This window comes from Ornithorhynchus anatinus, chromosome X1 (genome assembly GCF_004115215.2).
Source record: "Ornithorhynchus anatinus isolate Pmale09 chromosome X1, mOrnAna1.pri.v4, whole genome shotgun sequence".
Taxonomy (NCBI): domain Eukaryota; kingdom Metazoa; phylum Chordata; class Mammalia; order Monotremata; family Ornithorhynchidae; genus Ornithorhynchus; species Ornithorhynchus anatinus.
The window spans coordinates 73,443,229-73,461,173 of record NC_041749.1 but is presented as its reverse complement, the minus strand read 5'-3'; the positions used below and the strand labels follow the sequence as shown (position 1 = coordinate 73,461,173).

The 17,945-nt window shown below is 39.9% G+C and overlaps 2 protein-coding genes across 3 annotated transcripts in view; one reads left to right on the top strand and one right to left on the bottom strand.

Annotated features, from left to right (window-relative positions):
• CACNA2D3 (calcium voltage-gated channel auxiliary subunit alpha2delta 3) overlaps nucleotides 1–17,945 on the top strand; it is a 1,019,762-nt gene that overhangs the window by 886,025 nt on the left and 115,792 nt on the right. The gene's annotated exons all lie outside the window — the stretch shown is intronic.
• LRTM1 (leucine rich repeats and transmembrane domains 1) lies at nucleotides 1,118–11,486 on the bottom strand. Its single transcript, XM_003428603.1, has 3 exons — nucleotides 11,480–11,486; nucleotides 9,062–9,658; nucleotides 1,118–1,551 (listed from the first exon to the last, which is right to left on the bottom strand). The coding sequence occupies exons 1-3, from the start codon at nucleotides 11,484–11,486 to the stop codon at nucleotides 1,118–1,120; spliced, it is 1,038 nt and encodes a 345-aa protein (XP_003428651.1).

The following is a 17,945-nucleotide window of genomic DNA, read 5'->3' as shown; positions in this document are numbered from 1 at the left end:
TGACTCCTTAAAAATTTTTACAGTGATAAGGCAGTGTTTCTTAGAGGAGATTTCCTGAATTACTTAGAAACGATGATGGGGATCGACACATGTCTGGACTCTCCTGGCAGTTCGGTACAGAATTATTTGACATTTCCTATCAGAAAATGTCAGTCATTATTTCTGGATGACGGTCAATAACTGCTCCCTTCCACCACAACAGACTGTATTCCCTTAGTAGGTGAATTGATTGCACTCCAAGTTTGAGTGTTAAATACAAATATACAGATTCCATTGCCTTGGCCCACTGGACTAGGTATTGCCTACAACCTCCTCTACATTCATTCCTGCTGTGAGTTACAAATAGAAAGTTTCATTCAGTGAATATGGACTGTCAGAAATGCCTATTCTGAATGTGGCTCCAACCTTCTTTATGTTTGTTTATATCTTATTTGTTCTTGCTTCACAGCACTTCCCCAACCAAATTCTGGGCCTGAGTTCTATTATACAAACATGGAACCCTTTTCTTCCTAAGCGGGCCAGAAAACCCCAAATTGTTTTCTGATTTAGAACATTAACAATAACCTGACTCTTGTGGCAAACTATGGAATTTCCAGCCACAGACTCATATATTAAACACATAACTTACACAAGCTGAAAATGTATCACCACTGTCTAGCTCAAACTTGAATTACAGAAGTATCCAGTGGCTTCTTGGGTAGGGTCCTCGGTCTTTTAGCAAGTAGATCAAAATTGCGCTGCCTTTTCAAGCCACAGATTTGCTCAGAATACCTACTGGTTTGTTTATGCCTCATTGTGTTCTTTGTAAGGGTGGTTAAAGAAGGAAAGAGCACAGGAAAGAGCACTGGAAAAAGATCTCATCTTCATGTCTCCGTCTCCAGCCTTCGACCTTGTGGAATAATTTCTAGAGCTTAGCATGCAAACAGTATAAAGAACATCTTTATTTCATCTGTGATATTTAAAAATCTTAACACGAATTGCTTCCCAGGGATCTTTCTTTACAGACTTTTTTTGTGAAAAAGCATAAATACAGTAATAGTAATGCTGCCCTACTTAGACACTTTCCTTTGATTGAAACGATGGTTCCTATTTTTGAGAAACCATAGACAACAGCGGCTCATGCCAAGGAACTATCAAATGGCTCTTTTTCTTCTGGACTCCTTTGCTCATTTGCTTGGGCCAAGTGTTCCCTGTGGTATTTTGCAGTAATTGCGGCATAGGCACAACCATAAATAGCAGCTGCCAACATCATTAGACACACAGTTCCACAGACAACTCCAGTTATCACTACAGTGGCAACGGCATGGCGCAGATTGGTGGGCCGGGGCCTTGGTTTCAGTTGACAGTCTGAGTGGCTTTTGTCTCCCTCTTCTTCGTGTTGGGCAGGTTTCAGCATATTCCCCTGCTCTGTGCCCAGGGGAAGAGTACTTGAGCTAACCCTTTGAGCCATTATGGGAGGGCATGCCTGGTAGAACTCATAAGGGATTTTAAGGAGGTTCTTTCCCTTCCAGTTTTCTGGTGCAGAACAGATAATTTCATCGTTGATTCCACCTTTAAAACAAAACGACGATAGCATATAGTGAGTTCTGGAATCTCTAGACTTTAGGCTCGTTGTGGGCAGGGAATGTGTCTATTATTGTGTTGTACTCTCCTAAGCCCTTAGTATAGTGCTCTGCACACAGTAAGTGCTCAATGAATACGATTGATTGACTTGGGAATCTCTGCAATCCTAGTATTCCCTAACTATGATCATTCTGATGGAATTTAGAAAGTTTCCTCATTTTTCTACAGTAAAAATTTGCAACCATATTTTATGATGTTTATACTTCTTGTTCATTCATTCAGTCGTATTTATTGAGAGCTTACTATGTGCAGAGCACTGAACTAAGTGCTTGGGAAAGTACAATGCAACAATAAACAGTGACATTCTCTGCCCACAGTGAGCTCACAGTTCTCTATTAGCACAGCTTAAATTTGTAACATACTTAAAGGCAATTTGGAGTAAACCTTGCTTGGAGGGCGGGGGAGAATGTGAAAAGAGGCACATAAAGAATAAGTGAAAGCTATATAATAGACAATTCCTACTCCTAACAAATGTAATTCCATCAATACAGCTTTGCTTCAAAATTCCCATCAGAAATCTCAGAAATAATAAAACAACTGCTAACTCTATCAGTGAGCGGGGAATGTTTCTGCTAATTCTGTTGTACTCTCCCAAGCATTCAGTACAATGTTCTGCAGATAGTATTCACTCAGTAAATACCACTGGTTGATTGATTGATCATCTAAAATGTGAAGTTGAAATGGTTCACGTGCACTTGGCTTTTGCATATTTGTCCACCCAAATCCAGCTAGTACCATCTATTAAAATACCTTTTGAGCCTAGCAAAGGTTTTAATACTTTCAATACTAGATTATAACTTTCAAGATACCTTTGACTGAAGTTTTCATTCTCTGTGATGCATCTTACACATGCAAGAAGAATAAATGTGTGCTGGCACCTTACCACTGCTGTGAATCAAAGTAATATGGTATTGTTAAGCCCTTACTATGTGCCAAGCACAGTTCTAAGTACTTGAGTAGATACAGGTAATCAGGTTGTCCCATGTGGGGCTCACAGTCTTAATCCCCATTTTACAGATGAGGTAACTGAGGCACAGAGAAGTTAAGTGACTTGCCCAAAGTCACACAGCTGACAAGTGGAGGAGATGGGATTAGAACCCACAACCTCTGACTCCCAAGACCATGCTCTTTCCATTAAGCCACGCTGCTTCTCAACAAGTATATCAACAAGGATGCAAGAATGATTAGTATGTCTCTAGGATGCAAGAATGATTTGAAATTAGAGAATCCCTTTCTTCCAAGATGGTTCTGAGAAGATAAAGTTCATGTAGCTTCCCAAAAACCTTGCCAAGAAGCTGAGAGGGGAGTATTTATCCCTAACTGATGTTTAGGGTGCTCAAAGAACACAGGTGAAATGAAACGGCCAACATCAGGCAGGGATTCTGCCCATCTGTCTCCACATCAAACTGAAACTCCTTACCATCAGCTTTAAAGCAGTTAATCAGCTCTCTCTCCTACCTGACCTTGCTGATCTTCTACTACAACCCAACCTGCCCACTTTGCTCCTCCATGCCAACCTACTCACTGTACCCCAATCTTGTTTGTCTCTCCACCAACCCCTTACCTTCATCCTCTGTTATGGAACTTTCTTCCCATTCATATCCAGTAGACCTCCACTCTCCCTGCCTTCAAAGCCTTATTAAAATCACATCTGCTTTAAGAAGCCCTCATTTCCCCTACTCCCTTTCCCTTCTGTGTCACCTATGCACTTAAGTGTGTATCACTTAAGCACTTTGATATTCACCCCTCCTTGAGCCCCACAACACTTAAGTTCATATCCATGCATAATTTATTTTTGTACCCATCTGCCCCTCTAGTCTATAAATTCTTTGAGGGCAAGGATCGTGTTTACTTACTGTATCGTATTGTACTCTCCAAATCGCTTAGTACAGTGCTCTGTGTGTAGTAAGTGCTCTCAATCAATACCATTGCTTGATTGATTGAGGTTAATTAGAGGAGCATCAATTAGAGCCAATGGTTCCAACCATCAGGCCTGTGTACTACCCACTGTACACCTCACCTCTCTTTTGGAATTTTTTATTACCTTTTTGTGAAATAATATTAAGTTTGATATTGGAAACTACCTCCAGACAGGTCCTTCCATTCCTCCGAATACTCTAGGGCTTATCCATAATTCTTGCATCAAGCAGAACCCCCTGGCCCATTGGCTTTAAAGTACTCCATCAGGTCTCCCCCTCCTACCTATCCACTCTCTTCTCCAATTACACCTCATTTTGGACTCTTCATTCTTCCTGCCAAACTAATCTAAGTGTGCTTCATTTTGTCTCTCCCCTCACCCATTTCTTGCTTCTTTCCTTTCCCCTGCCTGGAACTCCCTCCTTCTTCATTGGTTAGAACACTGCTTTCCCTATCGGCAAATCCCTTCCAAAATCAGTTTATTCCAGGAAGCCTTCCCTGATTAATTTTTAACCTTCCCAGTTTATATCTCCCTAACTGCCACTTCTGCACCTCTGTGCCCCCCAAGCATCCTGTATTCATCACTAGTTATAACACCTTAATACAAAGCATACACATATTTTCAAGCAGTAATTCATATACATACTTCCTCTTCCTTCTTTTTATCTGTAAATTTATTTAGAGTTTGTTTTCCTCTACCAGATTATAAAATAATGACTGCTTATCCTCTTGTACTCTCAGAAGTGCTTAGTACAGTTCTCTTCACACAGTAGACACTCAATTGACTGATGGCTCAATGTGCTAAAGGTAATAGTGTCTCTCTTCCACAGCAAATGGTTAAAGCAGTGTTGGGTATTGAATTATTTTAATGTAATAACTTATTCATTCATTCAATAGTATTTATTGAGAGCTTACTATGTGCAGAACACTGTACTAAGCACTTGGAATGTACAATTCGGCAACAGGTAGAGACAATCCCTGCCCATTGATGGGCCTACAGTCTAATCAGGGGAGACAGACTAAAACAAAAGCAATAAATAGAATCAAGGGGATGTACATCTCATTAACAAAATAAATAAGGTAATAAAAATATATACAAATGAGTGGACGAGCACAGTGTTGAGGGGAGGGGAAGGGAGAGGGTGAGGAGCAGAGGGAAAGGGGGGGAAAAGGGGGCTTAGCTGAGGGGAAGTGAAGGGGGGGCAGAGAGGCAGCAGAGGGAGCAGAGGGAAAAGGGGAAGCTCAGTCTGGGAAGGTCTCTTGGAGGAGGTGAGCTCTCAATAGGGCTTTGAAGAGGGGAAGAGAATGAGTTTGGCGGAGGTGAGGAGGGAGGGCATTCCAGCACAGTGGGAGGACGTGGCCCAGGGGTTGACGGTGGGATAGGCGAGAATGGGGAACGGTGAGGAGGTGGGCGGCAGAGGAGCGGAGCCTATGGGGTAGACATTAGAAAGAGAGAAGGGAGGAAAGGTAGGAGGGGACAAGGTGATGGAGAAACTTGAAGCCTAGAGTGAGAAGTTTTTGTTTCAAGTGGAGGTTGATAGGCAACCACCGGAGGCTTTTAAGAAGGGAAGTGAAATGCCCAGAGCGTTTCTGCAGCAAGATGAGCCGGGCAGTGGAATGAAGAATAGACTGGAGTGGGGAGGGATAGGAGGAAGGGAGATGAGAGAGAAGGCTGACACAATAATCCAGCTGGGATATTATGAGAGCCTGTACCAGTGAGATAGCCGTTTAGGTGGAGAGGAAAGGGCGGATCTAAATGAGTCTAAGAGAAATGTGAGAGGTCACTGAATTACCACACAGGAAGTGGTTTTTTGAGATAAACCAAAGAACCTTTATGCTGGAACTGATATTAAGATAGCACAGCACACTGATTTGAAATCATTTTACTCATCGGTATACAGTCAGAGGGACCCTGCTGAAATTCATTATGCAACATAAGGCCAGAGATTTAAGGAAAAATTTGGGAATTGCAAGAAGCTATAACTTAATATTTTAACAGTCCAGAATAATGACATCAAACAGACAAAAGTAAATTTATACCAGAATAGTAAATTTATCAGTTAATTGGTAAAAACTCTCCACTATTACAGTAATTTGTACAATGTGATATGATTTAGTGCACTTCTTCTTATCACCCCAAATTTAAAGCCTAGTTTAAATGTGGCTATCCATTCATTGCCTTAAACACTGATTATTCTTTCTGCTTAATACTGAGTAGTTTCTTTAGTTTCTTTTTGCAGTGGGATTTATTGGACCTTTATTTGCTTCTGTTTATAGTTTGTTGCCATTCTTTTCACCCCTTCACCTTATTCATGCTTTTCACTCCTCCCAAACTAATCTCTTAGCTATTTCTTGCTCATAACTCTACCATCTCCAACTCTTCTCTCTGCCTGGAACTCCCTCCTGTCTCAAATCTGCCAAAGCACATCCCTCTCCATGTTCAAAGCTCTCCTGAAAATTTACCTCCTCAAAGATGGATTCTTTGTCTAATCCCTACCTTCCTGATCAAGTCATCCCATCAGCCCCCCCTTAACACTGAAGTCTATGTCATTTTATTATTACAACTATCAATTATATAATTGCAGTATTTGTTAAGTACTCATCTGCCAACATTGTACAGGTGCTGGGGTAGATACAAGATAATCAGGTCAGACACAGTCAGTGCTCCACATGGGGCTCACGGTCTAAGAGAGATTGAATCCCCATTTTACAATTGAGGGAACTGAGGCAGAGAGAAGTTAGTCACTCACCCAAGGTCATATAGCAAGCAAGTGGTGGAGCCAGAAATCAAACCAATCAATTAATGCTATTTATTGAGCACTTACTATGTGCAGAGTGCTTGGGAGAGTACAACTAATAGAGTTGGTAGGCATGTTCCCTGCCTACAAGGAGCTTACAGTCTATAGGGCTATGTTGTTTCCCCAAGATAATTATTATTATTATGGTATTTGTTAAGCACTTAATATGTGCCAAGCACTGTTCTAAGCACTGGGCTAGATACAAGGTAATCAGGTGGCCTCATGAGGGGCTCACAGTCTTGCAGTGTGACCTTGAACAAGTAACTTAATTTCTCTATGCCTGTTTCCTCATCTGTTCTCCCTCCTACTTAGACTGTGAGCCCTATATGGGATAGGGACTGTGTCCAATGTGGTTAACTTGTTTGTACCCCAGTGCTTAGAACAGTGCTTGATACATAATGAGTGCTTTATACATGCCATTAATGATAAAAATAATGGTATTTGTTAAGCATTTACTATGTGCCAAGCACTGTTCTAAGCCCTTGGGTAGATACAAGGTAATCAGGTTGTCCCATGTGGGGCTCACAGTCTTAATCCCCCTTTTACAGATGAGGGAACTGAGGCTCAAAGAAGTTAAGTGACTTGCCCAAAGTCACACAACTGACAAGTGGCAGAGACGGGATTAGAACCCATGACTCTGACTCACAAGCCCCTTCTCTTTCCACTAAGCCATGCTGCTTCATTATTAATATTATCAAGTGTTTTCCCTCTGGTTCCCATTGTATGTTACTATCTGTATTTGCCTCTCTCTCTCCTATTAACAAGTAAGTAATAGCAGCATACTATGTGGACACTTGGTGCAGTGCACTGTGCTAGGTGTTGGGGAAGTGTAGAATAATGAAGTGACACATTCCCTGTCTGCAAGGAGCTTACACTTCAAGGAGACAAACATAAAAATATTACTAGAAAGGTAAAAAATAATAAATATCTCCAAATTGGCTCCCTGCCTCACTCACCCAGCCCACTGGGGATTGATCACTTTTTATATGCCCAAGGCATAGCTCCCATTAACAATTGCTAGTCCTCCTTCAAAAATAGCTTGCCAGTTGATGGGGCTGTAGGTTCGTCCAGCACTTAGAACAGTTCTTCACAAACAGTAATCGCTTAACAAATGCCATCATCATTATTATTATTAGTGCTAAAGGGGCTATTAGCATTTCAGCCTTAGGCCAGGTGCTTTCTTGTTTTCTCTTTCCTTTCTCAGATCTAAGTCCTGCCCCGGTGATTGGGAGGAAAAACCCAATTAATAATAATCCTAGTATTTAAGTGTTTACTATGTGCCAGGCACTGTACTAAGCCCTGAGGTTAGCAAATTGGGTTGGACACAGCCCCTGTCCCACATGGGGCTCACAGTCTCAATCCCCATTTTACGGATGAGGTAACTGAGGCACAGAGAAGTTAAGTGGCTTGCCCAAGGTCACACAGCAGACAAGTGAAGGAGCCAGGATTAGAACCAGGAAAAACCCAGTTGTAGTAATGCTATTTAATTTTAGTAGTAATAGTATTTATTAAGCACTTACTGTGTGCAGAGCACTATACTAAGTGCTGGGAAAGTATACAGAATTACACGTGGTCCCTGTCCCTCAGGAACTCAAAATTTTAGAATTGGAGAATATAGTAGAGTATCCAATTAGAGTAATCAACAGTATTTATTGAATATTTGCTGCATACAAAGCATTGTACTAAATGCTTAGCACTGTTCTAATTAGATACTAATTAGGAAAAAGTTATGTTATGGAGCAAAGACCCAAGAAGACAAATTAATGTGTATGATTCTGAGTTTCAATGTGGGACTATATTGATTAATATCATAAAGAAATCCAGTGATCAACGTTCCTTTTGAAGAAAAGGAATAGCATTCTTTGAAGTCTGTAGAGTTTTATGCAGTTAGATTGAGATTTTATTTTCATAAAGTCATGTTCAAAAATGAATTTAGATATTCAAATGGAAAGATAAACTAAAGGAATATTGTAATTCCCAATGTATAATTTGCTTGTGCCTTAAAATGTGTCACCTTGCCATTTGACAGAGAAATATTGATTTTATGAAGTTAAAAATTGAGTATTTTTCATTTTAGATTCTCTCATTACATATATACAAATACACAAATAATCTCTGTAGCCCCCCCCCCCCACATACGTACTCCTTTTGAATTAGTTGAATGTTGATTCTATTGAAATATTATTGATAACTATATTTTAAATATATAGTCCACATTCCATTCCTTGCCAGTACATATAGCTAATTGTTTTGGGATTTTTTTCATCAGTCAGACATAGTTATTAGATGTAACTTTTGATCTTAGCCCTGAAAATCATTGTATCTACTTAAAAGAAGCCATCCTTAGAGAAGACATTTAATAAGTCAAATGCATTGCTTCCTATTTGCAAACAACAGACTAGTGGCAGAACCAGATTGGAGTCCATGACTTTCTGACTCCCAGGCCCATGCTCCCATCCACTACGCCATGAATCATGCATTTAGAAAGACAGCATTAAACAGTCTAATTGTATATAAATTCAGTGAACTATAGTAGTAACTACATTAGAACATTTGCCTTTTTCATACAGACCTCAACACGCCATGAAATAACATCAAAGGAACTATTTAAATTCCCCCAAACTAGACACTCATTAAAATGCATTTGTAATGAATAGTATAGGTAAAGTCTCTTTCAAAATGCTCAGTGAACATATGGTGTTTTCAGTATAGACATTACTGACCTTTATATATAAAGCTCTCCAGCCAGAGTTTAAGACCAAGTAAGTGGCAATTGCATTTCCAGAGGTTATCCTTGAAAAGTAAAACTCTTAGATTGGAAAAGGATTCTAGGAGAACTCGATCTATGTGCTGAAGTTGGTTTTGTTGGACTGCAAATAAAGTTAGGTTCTCTTTGGCATCCCCCAGGGATTCAGGCAGGTGCACTATGCCGTTAGATGACAAATCAAGTTCTCTCAGTTGTGGGAGTGAGTTGAAAATCTTGTTTTCTAGGGTACGAATAGAGTTCTGGGTTAGGTTTAAAACCTGTAAATAGTGAAGGCCATGGAAAGCACCAGGTGACAGAGTTGAAAGAGAATTGTTAGATAAGTCTAGGATTTTGAGCCAAGCTGTTTCATTAAATGATGATTCATTGATTATCCAAATCCGGTTATCCCGCAAGTACAGTATCTGAGTTTGAGCAGGTAAATTGGAAGGAACTTCAGTAAGTCCCTGGTTGCTGCAGTCTACGGTCTTAGAAGATGGGTGACAAAAGCACATTTCTGGGAAGCCACATACCCCATGGATAAATAAAATTATACTTGAAAGCAAAAGCAGTTCACCTGCAGCAAATATAAAGAGATTACATGGTAAAACTTCTTTAAAACATAGTACTTTATGATATACACATTACTGATATACACATTACTCCTACTACAACCAGGTGGTACACTTTGCTCCTCTAATGCTAACCTCTTCGCTGTACCACAGTCTCATCCATCTTCCTGCCAACCCTTGCTCACGTCCTCCCTCTGGCCTGGAACCTCTTCCCCCTTCATATATGACAAGCCACCATTCGTTCCAGCTTCCAGGACTTCCTAAAATCACATCTCCTCCAAGAGGCCTTCCATGATGAACCCATTTCTTCACCCTATTTATCCTCCCCTCTGCATCACCTCTGCATTTGGATGTGTACTTCTTAAGCACTTTGATACCCAATTCCCAGTCCCACAGCACTTACACATATGTCCTCATATTCTGCCGTTTCCTCTATTTGTAAGTTATTTTAATGTCTGTCTCTGCCTCTAAACTGTAAGCTCCTTGTGGGCAGGGATTGTGTCTACCACATTTATTGAATGGTTCTCTCCCAAGTGTTTAGTTCAGTGCTCTGCACATAGTAAGTGGTCAATAAACACCACTGATTAATTGATTCAGTCTTCGCTTTCAAATTATTCAGACCAAGGTGAAATCCTATGTTACCTGAACTGATGATTAATTATTCTCCATTTTAAACTGAGCTCCACTGGACATTCTGGAGCACTGTTTCGGCTGTACTGAATTAGCACCTTAGTCATGTATTCTAGTAAATGTGAATCCAAAAGATTGCAGCCCTAAGGTTTATTTATATTGAAAAGAATAGCATTCATTTTCAAAATGAATAATGATTATTAATATCAAGAATGAAAACCTCCAGCAGAACTTCTCATGGGAACCTTTTTTATTGACAGTTTGTGGATGGCAAAGCATAAAAGTGTTTTCAGTAACCAAGAGAATTTTCAGATGCTTTCTGGAAAATATTATTGGGAGTACCACCCACATATTTATGTTGGTTACTGAAGTTCCCCTAAAGAAGTGTCAACTTTACTTTCCCTAAACTTGAATTCCCAACCACTATGATTATTCAGATATTTGTCAGGAGAGTTCATAAAAATGATAAAAGAGGACACGAGTATTTAATGATACTTGCTGTTTAAAATTATTATTGTCTCCCAAAGTTCCTGACATTGGTTAACTTGACTTTGATAAAAAGGAACCTTGTTGCTATCAAATACACTTAAAGCTGACTTTTAAATTGTGTTCTCTGAGACACAGTAAAGTGACACAATAAAGATACATGCAAATGAAATCATTTGGGGCATGGGGGTCTTTTGAGATTTATTCTAGCTCAAGAGAATTGGAATATCAGACCAAATTATCTGTTTCAGGATTGTAATATGAGGATCCAGATAATCAAAATTACTTATTTCAAAGTAAAAAATAATTTAGTGAATTGTTATTTAAAAGCTTTGAAAATTAAAGGGCACACATCACACTGACTTTGGAGTTCAAACATTAATTACTAACAGGAAAGAAAATCTCAAACCAGAGAATTCGACAACCCACTAATCTATTAATGAAAGACTGGGCATTCTATGATTATATTCATTTTGCATAGCTCTTCCTATTTTATAAATGCATCATAAATTGGCCAGTGTTTGCTATTCAGGTTGAATTATTTCTTCAAATCAGAATGATGAAAACATGAATTCTGCTTCCTTAAGGTATTCTAAGTTAGTTGAGTCCCGAAGCAAAGACAGTCAACCTAAAAACAAGATTCAAGCTTATATTGATTTGAGAAGACACAGTGACTCTACTATCAGATGGAATAAATGATCATATCTCACCTTTCATGGCTGATCCTTTGAAGTCTTGCTTGCAAAATTGTTTAATCCAAGTTTATTAAGTTGAAGATAAATAAATCAATATTATATTAAACAGCAATAGCCTGACTGCCTTTTACCTTTACTAATCCTTCTTGCTTTGGGTGGTTAAAGAAAAAAGACTCCAAATAGACAATCATCAAAACAGTTACTTGAATGCCTCCATTAAATAGAGATGGTACTCCATTAGTGTAATTCTTTTTTGTACTCTCTAAAAAACATTGTCTGCCAGACAGAGATTTTCTTTGCCTTTCTCACTCACAGTATGTGGGCCATCTAGAGTGCCTGTCAAATCTTGGAGGACAGCTGTAGCATTTAAACCATGACCTGATAGCCTAGCCTTTTTGATTATTTAATCTGCTTCAAGTCCAAGGAACCAAAATAAAACTGCCTCTTTACTTCCATATGGCTTCTGAATTCCGTTGACTTATTAACCATGCTATATCAATCCTTGTAAGGTTAAATGACTTTGGGCATGGATTCTGGTTCTTGTAGCTTGTGCTTGGAAGCAATAGAGTGTTTTTTATTAGGACAAATAGGCCAGTGTGATGGTGTGGTTTTGACAGGGTACCGGTTTGGTCTTCTAGTGCTTAGTCTTTAGCTATCCGCAGGGCCTAGTTGTACTGATAGGATTCCAATCCTCAGAATTGCAGAGCCGGTGCTTTCCTTAGTAGAAATTACAATCCTCTTTTGTTAGGTGCAACTAATTCTGTCCTTTCTTTTTGGTTTTCTGAGTTGAATTGACCTTTTGCTGAGAATGAGATGAAGTGCTACACAGTCTTTCTCATTTTCCAGAGGGGTACCTGACAGTAGTTACTTGTTTTCACAAATAAAACAATAAATTCAGGCCTTGGCAATTGTCAGGCATCAGTGAACTGTGACTGTCCTGTAATTAAAGTTGTTGTTATTGCTTCCCACCAGGGATTTGAGTAGTGGTCAATAAAATCCTCTGCATTTGAAGTTCAGTGCCATTTGTCCATTAAGGGTGTCAGTGACTTTGAAATTGCCTTCCCAGAACATTTCCAAAGGCTCCAAATGAAAAATATATGGTAACCTTCATGTGCTTAAGGTCTCCATGCAGGCAGTTCCTTTGATAATTAAGTCCATAGGCTTCACAGGAAGATGACATACAAGGGTCAAAAGTAAACCTTTCACTATATACCCAGTTCTTCCATAGGGGTTGTGTTATTTCAGAGGCCCACATTAGGCAAAACATGCATGGCAGTACCTCAGGTTCTTCTGGTACTGCATTGTGCTCTATCAACATGCATGATGTCCGAAGAATGTTCCTTAATTGTTTCTGTGTTCTAGCCAAAACATGAGGAGGAAGCACCCATTCAGGAAGAGCTAAATGTGCTCTGTGTTGGTTAGAAACTTTTCAAATCATTGTACCCCATTTTGTTCACTGCTTTTTTAGAAGGACTAGGAGGGACTAGAGAGAGTCAAGAAAAGAGTGATTTAAAAAAAGGGATGAAAAAATAGTTTCTGTGAGAAAATTCAGAGGAATTGAGATTGTTCAACTTTGAGAAGGGGAGATTAGAGTGGCTTCACAAATTGTCTTCCACAATTCTAGCTCATTCCCAACTCAATGCCCTCCTGAAATCCCACCTCCTCCAAGGACCCTTACCCAATTAATTCCCAGAATGCCAAATCATATAAATGCATTAGCCATCTCTAACAATTTTATAATTGTTAATAATAATAATAATGTTGGTATTTGTTAAGCACTTACTATATGCGAAGCACTGTTCTAAGAGCTGGGGTAGATACAGGGTAATCAGGTTGTCCCACATGAGGCTCACAGTCTTCATCCCCATTTTACAGATGAGGTCACTGAGGCACAGAGAAGTTAAGTGACTTGCCCAAAGTCACACAGCTGAGAAGTGGCAGAGCAGAGATTCGAACCCATGACCTCTGACTACCAAGCCCGGGCTCTTTCCACTGAGCCATGCTGAATTGTTTAAAGCCATTCTCAGAGCCTATGCATATGCATCAATGAGTGCTACTTATTCAACACTTACTCTGAGCTGAGCACTGTACAAAGAGCTTGGAAGAGTACAGTAAGTTGGTAGGTACATTCCCTGCCTAGAGGGAGCTTGCAGACAGACCTTAATATAAATAAATGAATTATGGATCTGTACATAAGTGCTGTGAGGTTCATTCATTTTATTTTGATTACTCTAAATATTGTATGCCTGTCTTCACCCATTAGGGTGCCAGTTCCTTTTGGGCAGAGAAAATGTCTTGTGCTTCTGTGGTATTTTCCCAAGTGCTACAGTGATGCTTAATAAATGCTATTTAATATTAATGATGGTATTTGTTCAGTGCTTACTATGTGCTAAGCACTGTTTTAAGTGCTGGGGTAGATACAAGGTAATCAGGTTGTCTCTCATGGAGCTCAAAGTCTTAATCCCCATTTTGCAGATGAGGGAACTGAGGCACAAAGAAGTTAAGTGACTTGCCCAAGGTCAGACAGCAGACAAGTGGTGGGGACGGGATTGGAACCCATGACCTCTGATTCCCAAACCCGTGCTCTTTTCACTAAGCCATGCTGCTTCTACTACTACTATTTCTATTTCTATTACTACTAGACTTGCTGGTCGCAGGCAACTTTCAAGATCACTCCTGGACTTGTTTATGGAGTAGGGGAGGTTAAGGATTGGAATTAATTGTTGGGGCAGTGATTCTGTTCCTTAAACCTCTCCCTTTCTTCTCACCCTCTCAATTGCCAGGACTCCTGCAACCAAGCAGTTCTGCCTCTCGGGTGCTTGGAGGAGAGAGGTCCCCATAAAATGGTTGGTCTTCAGTGACTTTCTAGTTTGCCTACACCTGTAACTAACTCGGGTCTTTAAGTATATGAAATCCTTTTATAAAGACAGTGCTGAGTTTTCCATGAGTTTTCTGTGTCCACAGAAAACAAAGCAATAGAAAATAGCTTAAATTAAAGCAGGAAAGAATTTGGTTGGACATAATGAAGAAAAAACTTCTTGATCAATCATTGGTATTTACTGAATGCTTATTTTGTGCTGTACTGTTGGTAAACATGATCCTTGCTCTCAAGGAGCTTGGATCTTGATTGTCAGTATGATCAAACATGTAACAGTCTACCAAGGGAGGCTGCGGAGTCTCTGCCCTTGGGGATGTTTAAGAAAAGACTACACAACCATCTGTTTGCCTTATCCATTTACCATTCAAAGGCAGGGGATTGGACCAGATGATCTCTTAGTGACCATTTCCAGTCTATGACTAAGCCTCCATGCTATACAAAGAGCTCACACTCTAATGGAGTGTATAAAACATGGACTATTTTAGCTATAAATTGTTTTTTAAGGGTAAATACAGTGGTGAACAGTCAACAGGGGAGGTAGAGTGCTAAAAGTGCTTTTCCTGACTGCCCTGTTTTTCAACCTGTCTGGTCATAAATTGAATTTTTATGCTCATTATATCTGGTACTTTATAGAGTGTGGAAGCATTTTTGGTAGTTAGGAGGAAGAAATCCCTTTAGCTTCTCTCTCCATCCGCTAAAGCATAATGTCAGCCCCATATATTGGTGATGTGGAGAAAGGACCTCCAGGAAGCTTTTCCTGACAAATCACTCATCTCCCCACCCTACTGTGTTGCCTATGCACTTAAGTCCATACCCACTAAGCACTTAGGTAATTAAACCACCCCCCAGAACTTTTGTACATATCTTGATATTCAGTTGTTTTTCCTACCTGTAATTTACCTTAATATAGGTCTCCCTCAATAGACTGTAAGTTCCTTGAGGGCAGGGATTGTGTCTAACAACTGTATTTGTTGTCACCCAAGTCAGTCAGTCAGTCATATTTACTGAGCACTTACTGTGTGCAGAGCCCTGTACTAAGCATTTGGGACAGTACAATATAACAGACACATCTCTGCCCACAATGAGCTTACAGTCAGTATAGCAGTGTGGCTCAGTGGAAAGAGCATGGGCTTGGGAGTCAGATGTCATGGGTTTGAATCCAGGATCTGCCACTTGTCAGCTGTGTGACTGTGGGCAAGTCACTTAACTTCTCTGGGCCTCAGTTACCTCATCTGTAAAATGGGGATTTTACTGTGAGCCTCACATGGGTCTACCTGATTACCCTGTATCTACCCCAGCGCTTAGAACAGTGCTCTGCACATAGTAAGCACTTAACAAATACCAACATTATTACTCTGCACACAGACTTCTAACTTCTACTGATAAACTGAGCAATAATATTTGAATATCCTTTCCCCCGCCCCCCAATAATTATCCTTGGACTAGAGACCCTCTATGGACTTGTGTTACATGCTATTGCTTCACTGACTAAACCCATTAAAGCCTGAGCTCCTTGTGGGCAGGAAACCTGTCACTTTATTATTCTTTACTTCCTAAGTGCCTAGTACAGTGTGCTCCATATTAAGTGAAATTCAATAAGCGCTACTACTACTAATACTGACTAAATTGTCCCTGCTTGTTTTCCAAAGATGTTTCAAAAACACAGAATAGGTTTAACCTTAAAATAATCTAGACCAGCAGACATTTTGGTAATATTTGCTTGAGGATTTTCAACAGTAAAGGGCTGGTATCTCTAACACAATGCTTTTGGGCTCTTCATGGTCCAAAATGTTGCTACCATTGACAATCTTATAATGCTATCCTTGTCTTCAGATCTTAAAGATGTTGGCCTAATTTCTCCCCTCCAACACCAGAGCATAGCTGAGAACAGGGCATTTTATCTGTGAATTAAGAGAAACCAGAGAATGACAGATTCATGCCCATAGAGCAACATTTCAATCATTTTTTCTTTGACATTTTACATCAACATTTATATAATTGGAGTCAGAGAGAAGCATGGAGCACATATGAGGGGAAAAGTGTTCAGAATTTCTAAATACCTTTGATGTTGCTGATGCTTTATTCTGTCTGACACTGGTTATCAGAACAAAGGGGAGTATGGACCAGCTGAAGTCTGGCAGTGAAAGGTGATTGACACTTTCCAAGGTAAACATGAGGTTGCATCCAGAAATAGATACAACTGCTATAGATGCATATCTAACTTCTCTCATTGGGACCAATCTGTGAGAGATGCAGGATGTCAGTTCAAGATGAAAGACCCCAGCAGAGAGGGAAGGAATTTTGATTCTAGCATCACATGCTACCAAGGGGCAGCACTCACATGCTCCAGTTTTCCAAAATTGGATTCCATAGAATAGCCAGAAATAGCATAATTGACTTTTTTTGGTAGTATTTGTTAAGCGCTTACTATATGCCAGCTACTGTATTATTGCATATGTACAAGCTAATCAGGTTGGACACATTCCATGTCTCACGTGAGGCTTAGAGTTTTAAACCTCCTATTACAGATGAGGTAAGTGAGGCACAGAGAAGTTAAATGATTTGCCGAAGGTCACACAGCAGACACGTGGCAGAGCTGGGAATAGAATCCAGGTCCTCTGACTCCCAGGCCCATGCTTTATGTACTAGGCCATGCTGCTTCTCATTACTGACCTATTTAACATTACTGATATTGACATTGCAGTCAATCTAAAGAAGAAACCTTTGGTGTACCTATTTATTTCGCCACCCAGATGTTTGTTTTTCACTTTTGACTGAATAGGTTTACCTATATGGATTAGGCGTTAGAGGTCACACTTAGGACAACCTAAACCCTTGCAGCTTTTCAAAGGAATGTGAGTCCAGAATTTGCAATTATCTAGTTTGCTGGGATGGGCTGGATAGGTTGGTCCAGGGCTCAAATGTAGTCTCATTATTATCATTTAATATTTTGGAGCCCTGACCTTATACTGGGCACTGTACAACACATGTCTAGGACCGAGACCCTGCCCTCTAGTTTCTCAGAATCAAAGGCATTTCTGTTCTTACTGTTTTATCCCTTTCCCCTTTTCCTGGCACATTTCCTCCCCTGCAACAGTGATGACTGACATTATCCCCCTTCTGACTGCTCTTTGGCCTCATTTCAAGGTCTAGTAGTTTTAGAATTAATGCATCCTGCTGCTTCTGTCTGATTTTCTCACTGTTCACATTTCCTTGGGTTTCCTTTTCCCATCCCTAGGTTCAAGAAATGGGTGAGCTCAGCCGTTTTGTTGCTTTTGAGAATGACTTGGTCAGTGGGTAGATTGTCCAAGATCTCTTGTCTGACTGAGTCATCTAATTGGAGCTTGTGTGTGAATATTAGCTACCACTTTAAGTTTTCATAATCATTTGAGATTATAATTGTATTATTTTTAACACTGCACTTAGCAAAATGAAAGTATGTTCATGAAGTAAAGTCATTCAGAATTAAGCACCATTTGGGGTCCCATTACAGCAGAAAATCCACTGTAGGTATTTTGCTTTGTGGCATGACATAATTACATTAGTTAAAATTTCCAGCCCATTGAAACCTAAGAAGCACGTGATTTAAATATGTCATTTTCC